At 39.0% G+C, this 23,463-nt stretch overlaps 1 protein-coding gene across 1 annotated transcript; it reads right to left on the bottom strand.

Moving 5' to 3' along the window:
* Positions 1 to 14,278: 14,278 nt before the first annotated feature.
* Positions 14,279 to 21,744, bottom strand: LOC108781093 (protein artichoke). Its single transcript, XM_018548974.1, has 4 exons — positions 21,441 to 21,744; positions 17,578 to 20,670; positions 15,862 to 16,199; positions 14,279 to 14,842 (listed from the first exon to the last, which is right to left on the bottom strand). The coding sequence occupies exons 1-4, from the start codon at positions 21,742 to 21,744 to the stop codon at positions 14,282 to 14,284; spliced, it is 4,296 nt and encodes a 1,431-aa protein (XP_018404476.1). The 3' UTR covers positions 14,279 to 14,281.
* Between the last annotated feature and the right edge of the window lie 1,719 nt (positions 21,745 to 23,463).

The following is a 23,463-nucleotide window of genomic DNA, read 5'->3' as shown; positions in this document are numbered from 1 at the left end:
ATTTACAAACTTTAAAGCGCGGAGGTAAAACCGAGCCGACTACATTACGCTGTTCTGGAGCCAATGTAGATGATCCCGCTCCATTTTCAGTAAATGTTCATAGTTCGTAGTTTCATAGCTCGCGACATCCCCCAGGGCGAATTTACATCCGCCAACATATACGATCACGTCATGAAAGATGGACAGAGATGTGCAAGATTTATTTACCTCAGGACAAGTTCTTTTTTTTATTATACACAGATACGGTCTTGTAAAAAGTTATTTATTGCCCGCAACATAATATATTATACGATATTAAAATGTAAATGTATTTCAGAGCCAAGTGACTATCGCCTTTAAGAGACAATCAGCGAGTCGCAGGGTATTCGAAATTATCTTGTTTCCGAGAATCGTGAGAATTAAGACGGATTATCGCGGAGCATCAAAGAGAATCGTCGTCATCACTATTTGCGCCTGAGAGTCAAGACAATTCTCGGCATGTGGCAATTTCCCGTAATTTTCCTTCTATCACCGGCGCGCCTGTTAGACGCCTGTATTATGAAGCATCCGTACGATCGTTCACGTAACTCACTCTGGCGCGTCATTAATACCTGAGCATTTGCCGTACACTATCGTGCGGCGTTATAACGCCAGATCGATCCCATTTAGATTCCAGTCCGGCCAGCGAACTATACGAGTTCCGCTGCATCGGGATATCACGGGATTTTTGTTGGTGAAGGCCGCGGGAAAGATGAGCTCCCGCCTACCTATTCAGTGCCTCCGTCTTTCTCTCGATTCTTTCGCGAACAATGGACGCGCATGTCGAATTTCCCCGGGGGTGAATCGGTCGGACTTAGAGGGTATTTCCTATGTAATTTTATGCGGAACGATACATCCGATTCGACGGGCGTGGTCGCGAGATTATGTTGAATATTAATAAGAAAACGTGAACCTACCCGTCAGAAAGTCGAGTGGAGGTTGAATAGATTGACATTAATGTGTTTCTCGTCGCTGTCATTCGATGTATTAAAGTACGTTATTGTGACATGAAGAGAATATGTTATTTAAATAATTTTAACTTTCGGTGTGCTGAATATTTCACATATTCAGGACGCGAGCACCATTCCAGACATGTCGCACACATAATATTTATAATGATAGAATAGCTGATGGTGTTGTTTTATCTCTATTAATCATTAAAATTTTTTTGTGTTAAATATATGTATATACATATATATTTAATACATCAAAATATTAAAACTAATAACAATGTCACCCAATAAAAAAATTAAGACAAAAAAATTAAAAGAAAAAATTTCAAAAAGTATAGAAATAATATTCAGTATCTAATATTTTTTAATGAAATTGATACAATATTAATAAATACTAATAATATGTATAATTTTAATAAGAATAATATTTTATAATGAAAGATTTAAATTACAAATTAAAAAAATTTAATAAAGTTTAAAATAAGAGGATCCTTAATTTATTATTATTATTATCTTAAGTATATACAACAGCGTCTCTCTAAATAGAACAGGAAGAAATTTTTTAATAATCGTTATAGGAGCATAAAAAATAGAGAAGAAGAAAAGGTACAGAGAGCGCGCGCATACAAGAAAAACTAAAGATGTATATAATCAATATAAATCGCTAAATGACTAAATAAAACAAGAAATCGATAACACGTGCGCGGTTTGAAGTGAGTAAATAGCCGTTTAAACAAACAATTGTTCATTACATTAATAACATAATTGACATGTTAATTATATAATTAGTAAGAATTAATACAAAAGTATTAATAAATATTTGTGAAAAGTAAAGTATATATATATAAAATACTAAATTTTAATTTATTATTATTCATATATTTAGTACATGATACAGCAGTGACTAAAAATCTTTTAAATTTCACAATAAAATTCCTCTTTTATTTACGCTGTTATATTAATTGCACATTTTGAAAGAGCAGTCGGAGGACACCACGCTAAATACGAAAATATATATTCAAACATGTTTACTATATAAGAAAATCATAAATATGTTAAATAAGAAAATTTTGACGCACCTACCTTTGATTGGCAGCAGTTGGCAATAAAAATATGTGAATATAATCCAAATTAATTTAAATAATATGAATAATATAAAAATAACTCTTTACTGAAAACAAAGGTAAAAAGTGACAAAATTTTTGCAATGGTATTCCAGCGGAATAATTAATTAATGCGAATTTTTAACTGAAAGAAATCTATAGAAACGTAACTATGTTTATTATAAAAATATCATGATACAAATTAAGCGACCAATTTTTTAACCTGTGAAGACACTTGATGTGGATAATCTCTGTGAAGATCTTCCTGGGGAGCCATGCTACATTTTTTCCCAGGACATTTTATATTCCATGAGCATCACGTATTTCTTTCGGAAGGGCTTTGAGCAGTGACTCACTTCCTTGTCGTGCGGGAGGAAATCAACGCCGAACGTTCTCTCTCCCAGCTTTCCTCTCACGGACCGGTAAATCTTATTTTCCTAAAAGTCAAAGACGCAGAGGCAGCAACCGCACGCGCGAGGAGGCAACGCCTCAGACATCACGGCTCTTTGATCTCTAGAATCTTTGACTACTTACAGTTTCCGATAGTGTGGTATTTTTGCGAAGTACAATGACTCGACGTCACTCGAATTTATGACGCAATAAATTATTATGCTTAAGGTAAATTCGGATATAATTATGGCCATACGGAAAAGATGGATACAGGCTGTAATTTCTTCATTAATAGCTAAATGGAAGCAGTTTTATAGTCATTCTAAAAGCCTATGGCCGTTTTACGCGAGTTTACCCTATTATTTGAACAATGTGAACACGACGAGGGGAATTTTTAGAGATCGTTCGAACAACTCCACTTTGTCCGGTGATTTGTTCCGGATTTGACGCGGATTTTTCGAAAGGGACCTCCGGAGTGGAGAAGAAGTCCGGAAAAAGCGTAGAAAACGTCAAGCGAGATTTTTAGATGTGGATAATGCGGGATTGATGTCGCGGCCTGGCTCTCTCCGGTGTAAACTTTCCGCGACTGAACTTCGCGATTCGGGCGGAATCGAGTTAACGGAAATGCGGATGTCATGTCACGAGCCACAAAGTCGACATGCTGAAAGAATGAAATTCCCGTCGCGTTTCGATCTCTCTCTGTAACGACAGGCACGTAACAGGCGTACGTAAAGTTGCGATTTCGCCTCGCTTTCTCGCTCAGAAAGAACACGTCAAGAGGCAGTATCAAGAGCTAGCAGAGGGCGTTTATTCCTCTTTTTCCCCCTGGCAAAGGAAAATAGTTAACAACAGTAGAATAAAGCTACTAAGAGCGCAACGCGGTAAACGAAGTTAACAGAGTATCATTAATTTTACAAAGTGAAACAAATACTTAAAAATAATGTTCGAAAACGTTTTGATTCATTTTGGAGTCGTTATCAACGATGAATGATCTTCGCACGTCCTGGATGGCAAGATCCGGAGTGTAATTTTTAATTATTAATTGGTTAAATATTAAAGAAAAATATCTTTTGAGAGGGGAGTGCGTAGATTGAAGATATTATTTGCGTAAAAAAATAAATTATTAAAATCATTTGTACAACAAAAAGTTAGACGCTCGTTGACCAATGCGTGCGGCTCACCCAGAGTGATGCGTCTTCGAAAAAACTACGGCTTTAATATAAAGTATCTTAGTAAGTTTTGTGTAAAGATAAGATCTGGCCCCGTCCTGACTGAAATTCCGGATACGCCTATACGGACAGCGCTATAGCGGGAAATATTTTGCGACTTCTCCGCTCCGGTCTGTTTCTTGAGTCCCAATCGCGGTATCTCTGCCGCCGCAAGTTCGCGCGATTCCATGGGATTCTCCACCGTGTGCTCGGAATTAAGCGCCTTGCGGGGCCCGTTGTTCTAGATTTCTGTACGAAATGTATTATCGATGTTACAAAACCTGTTCTCTTCTTCCTTCTCTCTCCCTCCCTCTCTCTCTCTCTCTCTCTCTCTCTCTCTCTTTCTTGGGTCTCTCTTGCGCGCGAGCGTTTCCTTTACCAACTATCCTCTGCCGGGAGCTTTGCCGTATACACCGCAAAACCGCTTACCACGAATTGCAGTCTCGGCGTTACTCAACAAAAGCTTCCTCGCGCGGTACACGGGCCGCGAGTCGGGCGATATGCATACTTCATAAAGACGGAGTACATTGATTCGTTCATGCGTTGTCGCCGTTGCCGCTGTAGTAAGACCTGCGAGAGTTTCCTCATAGTACGGCGTGAAATTAAGCGAAACGGACGATTGAACAGCGCGGGAGGCAAGGAGGGCATTTTGCTCCTCGGCGGTATAAGAAGAAAGGGCCGTATAATAACGGCCAGCGTGAAATTATTTAAACGCGAACAAGCCAGATTGAAACTCCGAGGGAGGCATAAATCGGGAATGAAGTTCCTTAAAAAGATTACGAGTCCTGAGAAAGGATATCCGACAATTGCATAATTTAATTTTTTATTGGTCATTGACGTTAGAGGGAAGCTGCAGAATGAAATACAGTGAAAATGTGAACTGCATTCTCTCTATTTCCATTAGCTGATTGTTAGCCAAAAATAACTTTAATTCTTAAGCCTTATATATGAATCCCTATACATAGAACTGTCGATGTGTAAATTTTAGGTATAAGTGACATTATTGATCTATGTTGTATTTTTCGTGGTTATTAAGAGATTCAATCTAGCTATGCTAGAAGCTAAGATAAATGGAAAACAAGCTTTTACGTATAAAAATTCTGTTCGTTTTATACATCAATTTAGATTTCTTAGTAATTTTTGCGATTAGTATTATAACAGAAAATTTAAGTGATTTCATTTTTTAAATAGTTTTGTGTTATATTTGTAAAAAATTTAAAAGTGGCCTATTTTTAAATATATATAAAATTTATATTAATATTTATAATAATAGCAATACTATTCTATATTAATAGCAATAGTATTCTAGGGGTAAGTAATATCTATAATATATATAAGAGCAGTAAGACTTATGCCGCAAAAAATTAACCAATCATAAGTTATATTGTCCTTTTATTATTCTCCTTATATTCGACATATAAGTGATTGGTCAATTTCTTATAGTTTAAAGCTTATTCCGTACTTCTATTGTAGACCCCGTTTTACTTCACGCTTCGTTTATAATTCGCGCATAAAGTCTGAAGTGTGAATTTTGTAGGAAAAACACCTTGCATGGTGTTTCCAGATTTCGCGTCGAAATACACTTGGCATTATCGTCTGCTTGATTCAGTTCTGCTAAAACAAACAAGGTTTTTCTAGGCACACAGACCTAGTAATCAAATAAGCCCGACGAGATTTTCCGTAGAGAAGCAGAAAAACGTCGCGTCAACATCTCGACTGTCCCAGTTGTACAGTATTTGCTTGCGTTCAACTTCGTACCTGCTCCGTGCGATATAGAAAATACGAATGTCCTTCTCGCGATACAGATCCCGTATTAACCTTATTACGAAAATTTCATAGCATTTATTTTTTGCACGTCCCTTCGGATCTTTCTCGCTTGACTTTTTCCTAAAGTTTCGCCGGAAACTTTTGCGCGCAAAGGTTTATACGCGTGACCGATTTATAGCGGTAGAACTTTCGAGCTTATAATAAACGCGTTTTACCGCTACTAAACGTCCAGTTTGACTTATTCCCATAATATAACGCGAGCACGACGAAATCCACGTTGTACCTGTATTGTTGCGACAAGGGTAGGTAGGTAGGGTGGGTATAGATTACGTGGGTACATACGAGAACATTCTCTTTAATTTACATGTCTCATGGTTAACAATTTTCCATATTTCGTCGAAAAACACGTGTTTCAATAAAGCTGATGATTTCTTTTCCAAATTTGGAAAGCATCAAGTTTTGTACTTCCAATGTTATGAATGAATAAAAACTTGTTTTTCTCGTAAAACTTTGATAAATCTCTTACTATATTATAGATAAGTCAGTTATCGAAATACTTCGTATAGAAATGTAAAAAAACTATGAAGTAAAATGAGGAGTCTCGTATTGTAACACATCAACGTTTCGCTGCAGAGAAATTGACTTTTATTCTGTATAGTGGTTGAATAATCAAAGATAATGATATTTCTAGGCAGCACCATGTTCAAAATCGAGATATAAGACGTTAGACATCATTAAGATCTCATCATATCATAAGACGTTTTTTTTTTGAAAGATGTCTTTAAGTTGTCTCATTATATGTGTCAATTTTGAACGTGGTGCTGTCTGGATTAAAATATCCTGTCTAGAGGAGGTAAACGTTTGCATTAATGTAACTCAATATCGAGAACAATCTGCTTTAAAATAGCTAAGGCTAGCCACTCATTCAGTTACTTCAAATTGTGATGCCAGACGTAAAAAAATGCATAATAAACATTTTGTTGCAAGATGGTTAAAATAGAAATATTTCAAATAAAACAACATTTCCAATCGAGAGGACCTGTAAAAATATTAAAAAATTCTCCTTTTATTTTGTTAATCAGTAATTTATAGCGATGCCAATTGCATTATTCATCAAATCTCAGCCAAAAAGGTCATTTCGATATTACCGTGATAATCGAGTGTTATTAGGTAACTGTAAATTATATCGAAATAAATTGTGTCGAAAACAAAATAAGCTATAAATTATCAAAATCGTCACAACTCGAAAAGGTCATTTCTTAAGGGCCGTAAAATATAATAAAAATGTAAAAATGACACATAATTACTTTGACAATTAATTGTATTAAAAAATATACTTTTAAAACTTAACTATTTGAGTCATGTCACTTGAAATCAATGAGTGATATTATTCAAAATTTTTATTACGTGCTTTCTCACTCCTGACGTCGCAATCTATACTAATCGTAAATGACTAGAAGCCTCAAAATTTTAATTTTTTGTATTTGCAGAAATGAAAGGAGTTTATTTGTTTTCCTTTCTTTTCTGCGAATAAATTTTTTTCTTTCCTAGATCAATCAAAAATCAAGTGATTAAGTATGTTTCTTATGCACCGGGTAGGAGATATATATATATATATATATATAATATTACTCGGATATCGCTCTCTTTTCTTCGCATTTCGGATGTACTCCGGAAGAATCTCATATTTCTGAAGATACACATATACATGTGTATACATGCGCGCGTATATGTGCGAGACGGCGCGGCGGGTGCATCGATCGATGCAATTATACGCTTGAGTCGCTCGCGATACAATAGATAAGTGCTAAAAAAAGTAATGGATAGAACAGATTTTAGAGATGGAATATCATGAATATCTAACTTTAATCAACGTAATTTCTTGCACCGCTTACATACACGATAATAATTAAAAACTCATCAATGTGTGATGCGTTTTACTTGACGAAACCATTGCCAAGGTGATGTGATTGTCTTCCAACGTATCTCCATAAACCACGTCAGCGTTGCGTAATGAAAGGCAGACACAGAATGTGCTCTTAAAGATGCAAAATAATTAACTTTTCTATTGTGCTCCATTAAACTGATTGAAGTAAACACGAATGAATTATTTTAATTACGAAATAATTGCGTATTACTGGATGTACAACGAATAAATAATAATTAATAAATGATAAACAATATATAAATAAATAACGTATTTTCATTCTGCGATCGCAAGTATTGTGAACATCTAACATGAAAAATGCAATAAAAGCATGAAATTTTAGTTAAATGTACGTGCATGATAATGTCACACATTAAACTTGAAATGTAATAAGCACTTTTAGCAATTTTGAAATATTCATTTAAATGAAACTGTAACGCGCGCATTTATATATTACCTCACAAAATTTCTGTCCCAGGCAAATTCTGTTGAAAATCGTTTTTCATAACTTTTTCGTTGTTATAAATATTTTGTAGGATTGAGTTATATACATATATATGGTATATATAATATGGCATGATTTAAAAAGATTCCTTAAGATAGGGAGTGTCATATTTCACAATTTTGTACCAGTCTGTGAAATTGCTTAGACAAAATGTTCATTAAACGAAGCGCAGAAAAATTGATAGCGACCCGGGAACTTTTTTAGCCCATATCATCCTTTTTTCTATACAGTTGGCGATTTGCAGACAAGTGGCACGAGAGCGTGCGATAACTCACGGTCCTTAATCTTTAAGCATCCTGCACTCCTGCTTAAGTTTTAATGTTTCTTTTTCGGTATCTTGTCAGCGATAAATAACGTCCGGCGACAAGCAGGAGGACGCGGGTACCGAAGAAATGGTTAAATTACGAAAAAAAAAAAATATATCCTTGTCCGCTTGACACGGTGGAAGGATAGCTGCGACGACAATAAAAAATCAATGACATTTACACATATATATAAACGCGATTGTTTTCTTAGCCGATCGATCCCGAGGTAATACACCCGAGGTGCTTGACCGAAACTCCCGCAGGCACCCCTCTTTCGCACTCAACTAAACTAATTGCGAATTTCCGCGTTTTACCGGCGAGTTAATTAATTAGCTCACATTAATTACAGTTATAGGAGAATAATTGCTCTTTTTTTTACGGGTGACGTAGTAGTGTACAATCGTTCAGGAATGTTTGCTACGTAAATGGTCCTCGCGCAGCCCCCGTCATCCTCACGCTCGACCAGCCGGGACCGGCATCGCGGCGTCGTAAACGCGTGTTCTTAACGGTGAGTTTCAATTTCCTGGCCACGGGTCACCGCCCTTGCAAGTCCGGAAGAACGAAATCGGGACGCACTCAGCTTCCCGGAGTGCGCCTAGGAACAAATGAAATATGCAGAACCCTTCTACTTCGCGATCCACGGTCGACGCTCTGCTGGTAGGCGGACGCACGAAGCGCGACGATGGCGAAGAGGGGGTTAATTGCAAGGAAATACGATAAAGCAGACGGGAAGCGTTTCGTTGAGACGCTAGAAAATTTATACGAGACGTAGGATACCGGTTTAAAGAGGTAACCGTCTCCCGTCGGTGCGGCGTGGACGCCGAAATAAACGAGAGCGGGTCGCACATTTTACGAATTCCGATTGCACCTCTCGGGAGCCACAAGGCTTCCCGTGAACCCCGTTATTCTTGGAAATGTCTTGGTATTTCATCCCGTGGTGTGCTGACGTTGATAATTGGTTTTATTGCCGTACATACAGACGATAGGCATTAAATCGCTATTTGTTTTGTGTACGAATATTGGCATTTATGTTGACGCTCTTTTTTAGCGTCGAGCTTTGTCTGTCGACGTATAACCTGCGGCTCATCTATGAACTTTTTGCAGCTAGCTGACGTATAGTCGAAAAGAATTACATTTATAAATATATATTTTTTATTTCGGATAAAATTATATTTTCTATTTCATGTAAACAAAATAAATTTTATGTAATCAAAAAAATTGTTTCAATTTTATAAATGACTCTGAAAATAATTTTTAAAAATAGCAACATTATTCTGTGTGATAAATTAAAATAATTTTTTCGTAATCTATATAAGATATAAAATAGCACAGAATTCAATCAATGAAAAATGTATACCTAATTCTTTGGTCCAATCTTTTTTTACAAATGCAAAGATTATAAATACCTCGCCCTCAATTTCGTCTAATCTAGTCTAATATAAATCGAGGAATTTTTAGATATCATTTGGAAAAATTTATGGAGACATAATTTTCCACTTATATAATCGCGTACAAATATTTGAATGAAAAATTATCCGATAGTCTATTTTTATCGCAAGGCATTATATCAATTTCAATTTGATTCAAGACTGCAGAGTTGAAATTTGTTTAATTAAAGAAAAATTTTGAAAAAAAGATAAAGAATGCATTAAGATAATGAAGAAGAATTGTTTGATTAATAAAAAAAAATAATATTTACATCTCATTTTTTTTTCTTAATTAATTTTCAATACAATTTCATCCGTTCTTGTTCAAATAATTCCCTTTAAAAGATGTTTTTGAATTATACAGTAAAATTTTCATACCACTGACTTATCCTTTGAAGGTGCACCGATCAAAAAAATCGATACAACAGCAATAAAGAATTCCATGCAGCTTACCGTTAATAAATTATCTTCATCCTGTTCTTTGTGACGACAGGCCCGGTGGTGATAGAGATTGCCTCGTATTCGTATTCCGTCTGCCGAAAAGTTGTCAATTTATATCCACCGATACACTGGCGGGTCTGTGTGTGATTGCGAATCCGGTGGAACTTCAAATCGGCCGATATCGCTGATTGAAATTAATATATTCTATGAATCAATCCCGTTTCCGATGTAAGCCATACTATTGGAAGTCTATATAACACATAACGTGATATAGAAACGTAATCTTCATCGTGCATTTAGAGTATACTCCTGCAAAATCGAAGGATTCGACTAGTGAGTGGTAAAAGTTCGCGAGAGATAAGATGGCAGGATAGAGAACTGTCAGGTTGCAACTAGAGATCCTCAAACTAGAGATTGAGAATATCATATGCTTGGTCTGTCATATTTTTTTGGAGATCTACTTAAGATAGATGCACGCATTTTTCTCATTCTATTGTATTATGTAAGCAAATTCTGAAAAATGTGACGGACCAAACGTATGGTGTCTAATCTCTTACTTGAGGGTCTTTAGTGTCGCGGCATCATTTCTTCTCCCCTAAAAGAGAACGTAAAGGGAAATGGGTGTCAATAGAATGTACATGTGTGTGTGTGTGTGTGTGTGACATTATCTGTGATTGGCTGGAATAATTCTTGCTTAAGAGCACAGGATCTATGATTGGCTGGAATAGTTTCTACTCAAAGTTATATGATCAACTGGCGCCTCTTTCCCAGAGCGCGTTCATATTTCGAATATTTCTATTCAGTAAGTAAACTGGTTACAAATTGGTCAGAGGGCTACTTTTGATTAGTACAACATATTCCAACAATTCATGTTAATCAGAGCGAGATAGTATTATCTTTCTCTCTCACAAGATTTTAAAATAGATAGCTCTTATGGCCAATTAAAGGGCCTCAACACCCAAGTGTTCCTCCATTTTATCCTTATTTAACATTTTATAAACAACAAGGATAAAATAACACCTAAGGTAGCACTCGGGAATTAGAACGCGCTCTATATAGACTCTTTATCCTTCCTCTATATACGGGAGGTAAGAAAAACTTGGGCCAGTTATGATTCAATCTCGGCGATATCGGCCCTGGACGGATTAACACGTCCCTCGTCGTTCGCTCGTGTTCGCGCCAGCAGCGGCAGTCGCGCGGGAGATAAAAAACACCTGATTACAAAAGAATTTGCATTTTTATTACAGTGACGTACGTATATGTTACAGTACACAGTGTGTAACGAGAATACGCGCATACATCCATCGTAGACCTCGCGCTACGCCGATTTCGTCAATCCGCGCGAGATTTCGCTCTCCTCATCCCGGACTCTCCTCTCCTCCCCTTATCGATCCACGGCCGGGAAACGGGAGCCCTTCCCGTCGATCCCGAAACGATCCGGTAATGTGATAACGAACTATACCGTCGAACGCGTCTGTCGAGCAGCTACGTTTCTCGCAGCGCTGCATTTTTATAATGATTTTTCATAACAAGCTCGCTGGATATCGTATATCGCCTCGGTAATCATTCCGTCGTCCCGTCGAAACGCAAATGTGCGGGACTCGCGTCGATATTAAAAATTCCTGTGCATTAAACGCGACATTTCGTTGCATTTGCGGCTTTAATGTTCGACGCAGTTTATATCCTGGTTATTGGCGATATCGAGCGAGTCAATCTGTCGATCTAAATTGAATCCCGAAAAAACGCACCATCCGCGCGCGCGTCATTCATTCCTAATGGAAAATGCGTTACATCGGTCCATCGCGTATCGATACGGCGATAACAGTTCTGATGGATCCGGCCTCGTTGGCCTTCTGAAAATCGGGGAAGGATCGACGCACGGATGCTAATTCAACTACTATTGTTTCGCTATTTAAGAGATCATCAGAATTTTTACAATATAATAATAACCTTCGGTGATATCGATATCCTTAGCCACTGAATACATAATTGCCCGATACGTGTGTACCTATATACAATCGTTTTTCACGTATATTTATAGATTCTAAACACGATCCTCAGAACCTTAATTGCCGATTCTCCGATAGTTGACACAAATATTTGACCTAGAAGGGATAGAAAACTTAAAACAGATTCGTGTATAATTTTAATATCTGACCTATCTGCGCGTCTTTATTAATCTTCTATAGACGTTAGCAGAATATCATATTTCTTGACTAATAAACAGAGTACATTGTTTATTTTCGAGTTGGAAGAATTTATTCGCGTGCGGCAAATAGGTACAATAAAAAAATTTACTCATGTAATTATCTTGATGTTCGCTGCAAGGAATTTATTTGATACTTTCCATTTGGTGATACAAGTGTATCGTTCTGTCTTTCTTGTTACTCGCTAAATGACAAGAAAGGTAGAATGATTGTGTTAATTTCAGTCACTAAACGGAAAGCATCCAACTATCGAATGCTGTCGCATCTTATACATACTTACAAACTCGCGCTGGAACGCTAATCGGACGTAGGATGCCAAGTAGCAAGCCAGACGTTATTGTTGCCATTTTTGACGTTACATAACATTTATGACGTTAAAATATCGTCAAAATGACTTTGACTTGCTATCTGGACTATAGCTTCTTTTAAATTTACACCCTTTTTTTTTTTTTTATCATTGTTACCTTCTCATCGCCAAAGGATCTGGAATCCGCGTAATCGATCGTTCGCAGGGATGAGCAATTTTTCCCCTCCGTCCCGTCGCTCTGATGATCTGCGCGCGGTCCAATCGGAAATTGATGGTACCGTTGTACCGCGGGCGTTCACCGCAAAATGGCGCGCCATTTTGCGAGATCGGCGCGCGTATGACGTTCTAAACCACGCGGTTTGCCGAGCCATTAAGAAAACACAATAGCCACTTCACACCCGTCCGATCTCATCCCGCGTGTGGCGGCCCTGGGGGGCGGTACGTAATAACGCAGTGTTTAGTCATAAATCGTTCAGCAAATGTGCGTCGTATGTTAGACGAAAACAAAGGTCCATTTATAGCCGTCAGGAAGCACACGCGACTTTCCAGATCGTGCTTCATACACTCCTCAAAATTTCAAATATGTATTTCTTGAAGAAGATTGAATGTTAAGCCTGAGACAAATTGAAAAGCACAGGCAATAGGAACAAGGAATGATACAAATAGTGCATTCTAGTATACACAATTTTTGGTAGATCGAAATCTGTCATTCCCTGTTTCTATTGTTTGTGTTTTGGAACCGTGCTTTAAGCTTTGTATTGTAAAGAAAAAAAACTGTATCCTCCTCCTCTCCTCTAAAGCACCATTCGCCGTCCGCAAATTCAATCGATTTCTTACGGATAAAATGTGTCACTCATTATGTTCAGGATAACTTTATGTATCTGCCTGATGTCGATATATTTTATGTTCTATGTATGCATGTACATACATATATGACGCGATTTTTGTCTGTCAGACCGCGCGTGTTGATTTAAAATGCTTCACATTTAACACTTCAAAGATCTTAATTCAAAAGACCTAAAGCAAAATCTGATAGCGGTTTGGTCGAAAATTTGACGTACATTTTTAAAAATGTTCTTTATTGTAAAGATTGAGGCGTTATATTTTGTTCAAAACTTATAAGATTTTTTTAAGATACTATACGAGAACTGCACGTGTAGGTCACATCGCTTGTACATTATCGAAATCAATTTCCTGTTCTGTACAACTCTTACGAGACGTATCATCCGCTCGATTGCGCTCTTTCGATACGCGATGCCACGTGAAGTAATTAAAACTACTTGGAACCGAATTCAGACTCGTAGAAAATCCCTTATAAAATGCTCTGTTACTTTAATAGATTTCTATTTGCTCGTGCATTCACTCACGCATATGCATACTCACTCGCTTGAACTCTTCGTTGCCGTTTACGCAGAGATCTGGCATAGCCAGTTCTTTGGTAGTGAATCTGATACTTCTCGACGCTCTTCGTCGAGTCAATTATAGCACTTTCAGCGCTTATCACTTGAGCGCACGGCACTGCTAATTGCGACAATTTATCAGTTTATAAGACAGTTCGGCGGTTGTGCCGAAAATTCAGTATTGTTCCTTTTGAGGCTCTCTGATGCGTGAACTCGAAACTTCCGCGTTCGGAGAGGCCTTCGAACCGGTTAACATGCTCGGATTGCTCGAGCTTTGCTTACACGTTCGAAACCTCCACGAGTCGGGAGTTCCGCGGCTTTTCTCATACATTCAGCGTGGTGTTGTTGATGAAGTTCGTGTGCTGACCATCCTGGCTGATCTGCCTGGTAGTGGTGTGACCGGCTTCGCCGCTCTGTATACTGAAGTGTCTATACGATATGTACTCCGGCGGTATCGGCTGTTGTTCCCTCTTGACTGCCTCTCGTTGCTTCTTCACCTTGAGGTAACCCAAGACAGACACCAGTAGGAGGAAAACGATGAAGCCCATGCAACAGCCTACTATCAGGCCTAACCGTCTCGTTAAGAAGTTGCTGACACTACCAACGTCACCCATGGCCGAGCCATCACTGCTAATTATTGCGTCTGGCGCGTCCAATGTCTTTACCTCGGTGCAACGGCTGGTCGAGGAATCCGTCATCTGCGAGCTCGGTGTAGACGCAAGAATCTCGACCTGTGTGAAATTGAGCTGCTCCATCGGGCCATCCTCTATCCGTGACGTCATCCAATTACCAAGACCGAATACACAGATCAAGTAGCGGGTATTCGGCGACAGTTTCGACAGTTTTACCGAGCGTGCGTTTGGCTCGAGTATTTTGGCACGTACCTGGAATTTAGAGCGATAAAAGTGACGTTCACGTTTTCGAGGACTTTGAATAAATTTTAAAAAAAGTGACATATTATAGTGTTTTTTTCTATAAAAACTTCAATTTTTATAAATATATATTTGAAATGTTTTGTAGTTTCTTATTATTTTTTTTTATTAACTAAGAAAAGAAGCATTAATAAATCAAATAAGTGAAGAACCGGTCGAGAGGCTGAATCTTTGATGTCCAATAATATTTTATAAAATATATTTTTTATAGGAAATTTTAATGCTTTTCAATAAACATAGACCACTATGTGAAACCAAATAAGTAAAGAAATATATGTATACAAACATATATATATATATATATTTCTAAATTTATATTTTATATTTAAAATGGACATTCTTTATTGTACAGATATACATCTATATGTGTATGTCTGTGTGTGTATATATACCATATATATATGTACATATATATAAGTATATAAATACAAATCAAATAAGATGCAAATTTATATATATATATACACACACACATATATAGACTGTTTATATTATAAAGAATATCTTTTTTTTCCTCGCTAGAACATTGCGACGCAAAATTCTCGCTTGCGAAATAATGAGTACATAGCGATGAGCATACCGCTATTATCTTGTAATTACTAAAAATGGATAAATTCGATTTTTTTTCGGAGTGCTGAAAATACTTAATCCGGGCGAAACGCCGCGTCGCTTTTTTGCGCGCTCGCATCGATCGATCAGCGAGGACAGTGTCGGATGTGACGGCACGTTTTTGCAAAGGATGAGCTACAGCTTCGTCGAGAGAGAGAGGGAGAGATAGAGGGGAAAAGAGGGGGGAAGGGGGATAGACATCGAGGTACTCAGCTATATCGATTGAATCAAACGCCGTTTACACTTTACATTTTATCCGCTCCACCCGTTCAATTTATGCTTCGTGTTGTACCCGTGCTCGATTTTTAGCGACGACATCGCCATGTGCGCTATACACAATGAGAGTGCCTGTTTTTCGGTACCTCGTCGATATTATCCAGGGCGTGATAGGCCACCTGGTAACCGCGTAGGCCGGAGTGATTCCTGCTCTGCCATGATACCAGAACGGAGAAGGGCTGAATGTCCTGGATAGCCAATTTCAGGATCAGGGGCGCAGTGCAGAAAGCGTGGGGATCCAGATCCAGGAAGACTAGCCCGCGCAGCTCCGGCGGTTGTTCGCATCTCAACAGACCGGCGTTCACATCGTTCATTCTTAGTCCACCCCCGCGGTTCCGGCTCATTCCTCCGCCGACCAGCTTCTGGTGGTCGCGGAGCCATTCCCAAAGCTCCTGGGACTCGCAGTCGCAGTGCAGTGGATTCTCTGCGCGGATTTTAATGTCCGTGATTATCTTATAAAAAGAGTCTGATCTCGACGTTTTATAGGTCTATCGGGCTTTCGTTTCGGTGCGGTCTTTGAAAAGTTTTAACTTTTATCGCGCTAGGACGTTATGATCATCACGAAGATCTTGGCGAATTACGAAATCTCGGAGTATTTGAATTTGCCGTAAGCACTACAACGTTTACGGCAACCTGAATTACCGTGACTCTATAGCCGTTCCCCGCGGTTGAATAGCACATGATGTTTTGTAACGTTACTCGCGATTGTGTGTTCTGTGTTCATATCGTTCACTCGACGTCGAGGAGTTCCGAGTGTAACTACCCGGCGGGGCTATTTTCGACTGTAAGTCGAATTTGCTCGCATGCGAAGATATACTGGTAGTGAGTTTTGCATGCGACCAATCATCTCACCAGCTGAGATTGCTATTGTCGAACATAACGCGATACGATCCGTGTGAATGGCGTCACGTGTGCTTATATTATACATGGAAGTAATATCGTCAAATGTAAGAGAATTTTTTTCATGCGTTAATTTTCGCAATAAATGACTGAATAATTTTCAAAACGTACAAATACTTTATACAGGTAATTACTACAGGATGCGATTCTAAGAAAACACAGAGAAGTGTACTCTTTTTATTTTGATGAGCTTTTAGAGATATAAATTTTTTTGTAAGTGCCTATACTTTTAGAAAATGAAATACAATACTAAATCGAGTAGTTTTGTTGAAAGCGAATAATTGACAAAACTATAAGAGAGATGGAAAAAATTCTTTTAAATAAAAATATTTTTATTTATAAAAAATAAAAAAATTGAAAAGTTTTTTATTATTATAATAAAGTATTCTCAAAATCACTCAAATTTTTGTTTAAAAAAATTTTTTTTATTTTTTAATGTCGATATTCGCTCCAAAATAATCGATTCTCGTTATAGAGGTATTTCATCCTCTAAAAGTACATACTATAGGCACATATAAAAAAAATACGCTCCTTATTTCGGCCTGGACAACATATTAAAAATTTATTAAAATCGAAGGGGAATATTTCCATGTGTTTTGTTAGTACGTATATTACTATTTTAAGATTTTACGTTAATAAATTATATTTTTTTCACCTTTATTTTGTTCGTTCAATTGATCTCTTATTTTAATCTGTCTTTTAAATAAATAAGACTTGGAAAGATAAGCACAGTTATCTTACAAAAATTTTAATAGATTGTAATAAAGATATAAATGTCACGTGTTTTTTTTTGTATAATTACCTTTGTAATTTCATATAAATCGTATACCGGATAAACTCTCACATAAACGCAGTATAATGAAATCAAAACACATATGAATATAATAAAAAGTCGTACTTACCCTCGGCACGTAAACTTCGTATTTGCGTTTCAAGTGGTCGAAAGGCATTCAGTGGTAAATTTGCTAAGTAGTTTCTACTTAGATCTAAAATCCTGAGCTTCTTCAGTGGCTTGAACGCATCTGGGGAGATCGACGATATCCAATTGCCGTAGAGGTGTAGTTCAGCTAAATTCTCCAAATGTTGGAACGTGCCCTTTCCCACTCCGCTTATCTGATTATACGAGAGATCGAGCACCTGCAAAGCTTTAAGGTCAGGCGGGAAGTCCTCGAGCTCTTTTAAACGATTGTGCGTGAGATTCAGCAGTCTGAGGTGTTCCAATCCCTTCAATCTTTCTTGCGGTAATAACTCCAACTCGTTGATACTAAGATCCAACGTGAGTAAATTTAAGAGGCTGCGAAATGCACTAGGTGATACCCTGGCTATCATATTGTTACCCATGAAGAGATGCATCAACGCCGGAAACGCTTCGAAATCTTGGCTAGTAACTATTGTTAAGTTTGTCCCGGAAATGTGAATTTCCTGAAGAGCAGGATACTTTGCCTCCGAGCTAATCTCGTGTATTCTCTGGAGGGGATTAGCTGTGACGTTTAGCCAGGTTAGACCGGGTATATTTTGCGCTGAGAGTGCAACGGCAGGTATTTGCCGAAACTTATTACCTGCGAGCTCGATCTTCCGCAGCATATTCGAGCGAGCGAAGAAGTTCGCCGGAAGAGCCATTAAGTGATTGTGACTCAGATCCACGGATATCAGGCGGGAGAAATTGACGGAAGCGAAACCGGTGAGAGACGCAATGTTGTTGCCGCGTAGGTCGAGTTCCCGTAAACTGGTCAATCCATTCAATCGCGACATGTCCACACGGTGAAGAACATTGTTGGCCAGAGAGAGGAATTCTATCGTTGTGGCGTTCGCGAACACATCGTATGGAATCTCTTGGAACTTGTTGCCGTCGAGCTTGACCTCCTTGAGCGCTTCGAGCCCCAAGAACAGCGTTGCTGGCAATACCCTGAGTAAATTGTTGCTAAGCAATAGCTTCCCTAGATTCTTATTCTTCGAAAATATCTCGGCCGGCATCCTGTAGATTTGCGATGAGTCCATCGCCAGATGTTGAAGAGATGGCAAACCGTCCAAGGAATTCGCGTTGATTTGACTGAAGTTATTGTACGATATTCTTAAAACTCTTAATCCTGGTATATCTAGGCGGTCCAATGCCGTGGCAGTGAAATGATTGTGCTCGAGATTTAATTCATAGAGATTGTTCAGTCCGCGAAAGGCACCGTTTTCGATCACGCTTACAGTGCAATTCTTCAGGTTAAGTGTTCTGATTGGCAGTCCTTCTTGGAAGATTTTATCGTGCAGCACGTTCAAGTGATTGTTAGCCAGATCGAGGATGCGCAGTCTTTTGAGAGCCGTCAAGGCGTAAGGATCTAAACGACGTAAACCGTTGTCCTGTAGATAGAGCTCTTCTAGTTCATGAAGCTCCGAAAAGGTCTTTACTGTCACGTGGCTTAACCGGTTCATACTGAGCTCTAGGAATTTAAGCGCTTGCATCGGCTTGAAAGCGGTGTCTTCTATCCGCGAGATAGAATTATTCGTGAGATACAGACGTTCAACCAGCAACAGGTCCCGGAACAATGGGGCTTGAAGACGAGTCAGCCTATTATGTCCGAGCCACATGATTCTGACCGAGGCCTGGCCTCTTAATGAGTCATTGTGTAGGACGCCGAGTCCATTGTTATCTAGTTGAATGGAAACCAAAGAGCTACCGCTGTTTTCGCTCTGACCGACGTCGTTCGACACTTGAAACACATCACCGAGCACCGCTAGAAGATTACCCTGTAGATTCACATGTTGCAGACTGTGCAGAGATCTCAACGCGCCGGTTTCCATGTCCGTGATGGCGTTGTTTTGCAAATGTAACTCAAGAAGCGACGGCAACGGTGCGAACACGCCACGTTTCACCTCAGTGATCTGATTATCTTGCAGGCGAAGCTCGCGCAGCTGCTTCGCCTTGGCAAACGTGCCTACTTCAAGCTCGCGGATGTTATTACCGTCCAATGACAGAGTAGAGAGGTTTTCACAATGCTCGAGAAAATCACGCGGCACCCTCTCGATGTAATTTCCGCTTAGATGTAGCTGTGCTAATTGACCGAGCGTCGCCAAGCCGCGCGCATCGATCCTTCTGATGGCGTTTTGTTGGAGGTATACGACTGAAAGGCTCGTGCTACCGGCGAATGTTTCCGCCGGTATTTCGAGAATGTTATTCTCTGCCAGGAAGAGCTCCTTCAACTCGGGCAGCCTCGAGAACACGCCCCGGATATAGTGTATGTGATTGTGGCTGAGATCGATCGACCTAAGCTTTTGATTGGCACGGAAGGTGGCCACGTCAAGAAACACGATCTTGTTGTGGCTAAGGTCTATCGACTCGAGATCGATCAACGATATAAAGGCATCCTTGTCGACCGACTCAACCGCGTTGTAATAAAGCGAGAGGGTCTTTAGGGACGGACAGCAGCGAAAGCAATTGAGCGGAATGTCCTTGAAATTGTTGCTACTGAGATCGAGAAAGTTTAAGGCGTCTAGCCTGGAATAGCCGTCCTCCGGGAGCTGGGATATCTCGTTCCAAGCAAGCCTCAAGGACGTGAGATGTTCTAATCTTCTTAAGGATGTCATGGGGAATACTCTGATCTTGTTCTCCGCCAGATCCAGATCCTTTAAAGTGCCTTCGAGTCCGGCAAAGGCGTACTCGGAAATTTTCATGATTTGATTACCCTTCAGGTTCAGTTTAATTAACGCGAGTCCAAAGAAACTGAAACTAGGCAGCTCGTAAACGAGGTTGGCCTCCAGGTCCAACGCTTTGAGTAGGCTCAACGAAGCCATAGCCTTTTGAGGTACGTGAGGTAGTCGACCGGATACGAGTGCCAAGGATTCCAGGCTTTTACTGAGTCGCGTAAAAGCATCCTCGCTTATTTCGCGGATCGCGGAATGCGATATTTGCAGATGCCTAATTTGCGATCCTGTCGGGAAAGCGGCGGACCGAAGTTCCTCTACTTTCCGATCCAATTCGTACACGCTCAACGATTGAACGAGCACCCCTAGAACAATTGCGAGATATTTCAGTCAAAGTTACTGACACACGCTTTGTAAGTTACAATTACGAGATGCAATGTTAAATTCTTCTTTCCCCTCATTTTTCTTATTTTTTACCGGATACGTGTAAATATTTCATCGAATATCGATAAATATGTATAGATAAAAGGACAAATCACGTCTTCAATAAATAAACATGTTGTGAAAATTTTTATCATTAAAAATCGGAAATCTGTAAAATATAATATGTAATGGAAGTAGCATAGAATTTAAATAAACAGTATCACACGCACGCATAAAACCTCTTCTTCAAATATTATAAAAACATGAGATTAAAGGAAAACGAGTATTCATAAATTGCATTATCTTCTTAAATTAACGTAGTGGATTAATCTAAAATATCTTCTATTAGGTAAGAAAGCTAAACATTTTTTTACAAAAGAGATATTCAAAAATATTATTTTAAGATATATCTAAGTAATTTTAGATGTCAAGCTGTTTGACATTTAAAAACTGAAAGTTAAGAAAACAGGAAAAGAAATGAGATCTAAAAAGGTATATATAGTTTATTAAGAATTTGCACAATACTAGAAGGATCTCTCAAGTTTTTCTGTTTTCTTTTTATTTTGTGCCACAGCTGTTCCCACCAGTATGAGGTTACTATCGTTTTACGTAGGTACGTATATCGCTATACAGTGGCTGTTTCTACTTATGTATGCGAGCGAAATACATGTTCTCCCCGATCCCCGCTTTTTGCGTGTTGTGAACGGTTTACCTTCCTCGCCGGCGGCATGTATCACGCCGGACAAAGCGTTCCTGAGGGACTCCTCGGTGGCACCTGCGCATTCCAGGAACAGACCACCATTCTCGAAGTTGTAACACGGGCATCCGGGTATTGTGTCCGGTGGTGGACACTTAGCACTCCTCGCTTCCTGTGTTGCCATGCAGGCCGCTAGGATTACCGAGTAGATGATACGGAAGCCGTCTCGACGGCGATTCCACTGATTGTCACGTTCTCTGCACGACGGGGTCGACGGTTGTCGCCACTTTCGCCTAGTTCGTGGCCGCGTCGTCCACATATTATTATTATCGCACCGCTTCGTTCCCGGCTCGTCCCGATTCGTTCATCGTTTCTCGCGCCGACACTTGGATCTTCGTACCGCCGCGGGTTCTGCGAACAATGAGAGACATCGTCTAAATGAAATTGGACGTGAACACGAGACAGGGCTCGCTATCGTCATCGCAAATGACACACGATTGGGTACATCGTTCACATATAAAGGCTCTTGAGATATCAGAAGTGGCTAGAAATACTCGACGGGTTGAACAATACTATTTTTATTCGATTCGCTATCGACATATAAAATGAGACATTAGATTTAGACTGTATCGGATTCAATATCGAGATATTCCGAACGATTCTTGATAGCAATAGAGAATTGTAAAATGTTTAAGAATACGTAAAGAGGAAAATCATAAAACGAAAAAATTTTACATATATCTTATCGCTAAATCTTAATATATCTATTTATAATGACTTTTATTATATCAATTGCAGACTAGTTTACATACTTGAGTATTAAAAAAAATCTATAATTTTGAACTGTTTGACATATCGTTTCCTGTATTGGAAGACTGTAATATTTAAATTGTTCTTTTTTCAGAAAAAAAATCGTTATTTTTAATTCGTTAAGTACACAAATTTATCTTTCTTTCCTCTTACAGCAACAAGAGAGATCCTGAATCCCAGCTCCACGTGTTTTCTTTTCAGCAATTGCCATTGCTTGCATTACCTATAGTTTGGCTACAGAAAAATATATACTTTCACATATATATACGTACATATACTCTCTGGAAAACCCGAACCTTAATTTTCAACAAGACAAGGTTCAATCACGCGGGACTGAAAAGTCGATGGATAACGTTTAGAGGAAAGAAAAGAAATATAAAGAGAGAGAAGTCAACAACATTGTTGGTCACTGCTGGGTCACTCCTAGTCTCGGTGTGTGTCTCGTCCAAGAGATACTGATCCTGAAGATCAGTCGACGGTCGTAATTTAATGCCCGCAGTAAATCAACGTAGCTCGGGGATGCTGTCACATAGCCGCGTGACCCGTTACGATCGGAAAAATATGACCGGATTGGGCGGTTGCCAGATGGTGTCTTAAGACGGTGCTGCCCTGGTCGCGACGTGGGATGGTCGGGGGAGTCACGTGTGGGGATATGATCGAGAATACGAAGTGGTAAATGGACGCCGATTTCCGTCGTGCTACATCGTGTACGGCACGTCATTCTTCGGATAACTTTGTTAGAGCCGTGCTTGCAACTGGGGGTAACGTTAGGTCATTGGCTGCAGTAGAAAAATCAATATGCCCTCGCGACTCCTACGCCAGGAGATTTTATTTTTTAATCCGCTTGCGCTTATCGCGAGTTCCTGCTTAGGCTCTTCCCTTCACATCCCTCTTTTCTCATTACTCCCCATAAAATTCCGTATTCCAAAGTGACCGTTTCAGATATTCCCTTGTTCGCATTCCTATTAATTAATTCACTACATTTTCGCGAGAGATACGCGATTCATTATTTCTGCTTGGAATTAAAGCAGTTAATTAAATTTTATCCTAATTAGGTGACAGGCTAATTATGTAGTTTACATTACACGGTTGAATTATATTAAAGCTACATTTAGTTCTCTATTATTTAAATAAAATTTTTAAAAAAGTATACAACGAGTAATTAAATTGTGAAGAATTACTTGTTGTTAGTTTAAGAATATGCTGATGACGATGAAACATTAATATT

The sequence above is a fragment of the Cyphomyrmex costatus genome, unplaced genomic scaffold, assembly GCF_001594065.2.
Source record: "Cyphomyrmex costatus isolate MS0001 unplaced genomic scaffold, Ccosl1.0 scaffold76, whole genome shotgun sequence".
NCBI lineage: Eukaryota > Metazoa > Arthropoda > Insecta > Hymenoptera > Formicidae > Cyphomyrmex > Cyphomyrmex costatus.
This window is presented reverse-complemented; position numbering and strand designations above follow the sequence as displayed.

Bases quoted from the DNA above. Each gene is read 5' to 3' on its own strand.
- LOC108781093 (XM_018548974.1), bottom strand. From the start codon at position 21,744: ATGTGGACGACGCGGCCACGAACTAGGCGAAAGTGGCGACAACCGTCG. The intron at 20,671-21,440 runs GTAAACCGTTCA...CAATTGTTCTAG, and splicing joins ACATGCCGCCGGCGAGGAAG to GGGTGCTCGTTCAATCGTTG. The intron at 14,843-15,861 runs GTACCGAAAAAC...TCTAAATTCCAG, and splicing joins CCCTGGATAATATCGACGAG to GTACGTGCCAAAATACTCGA.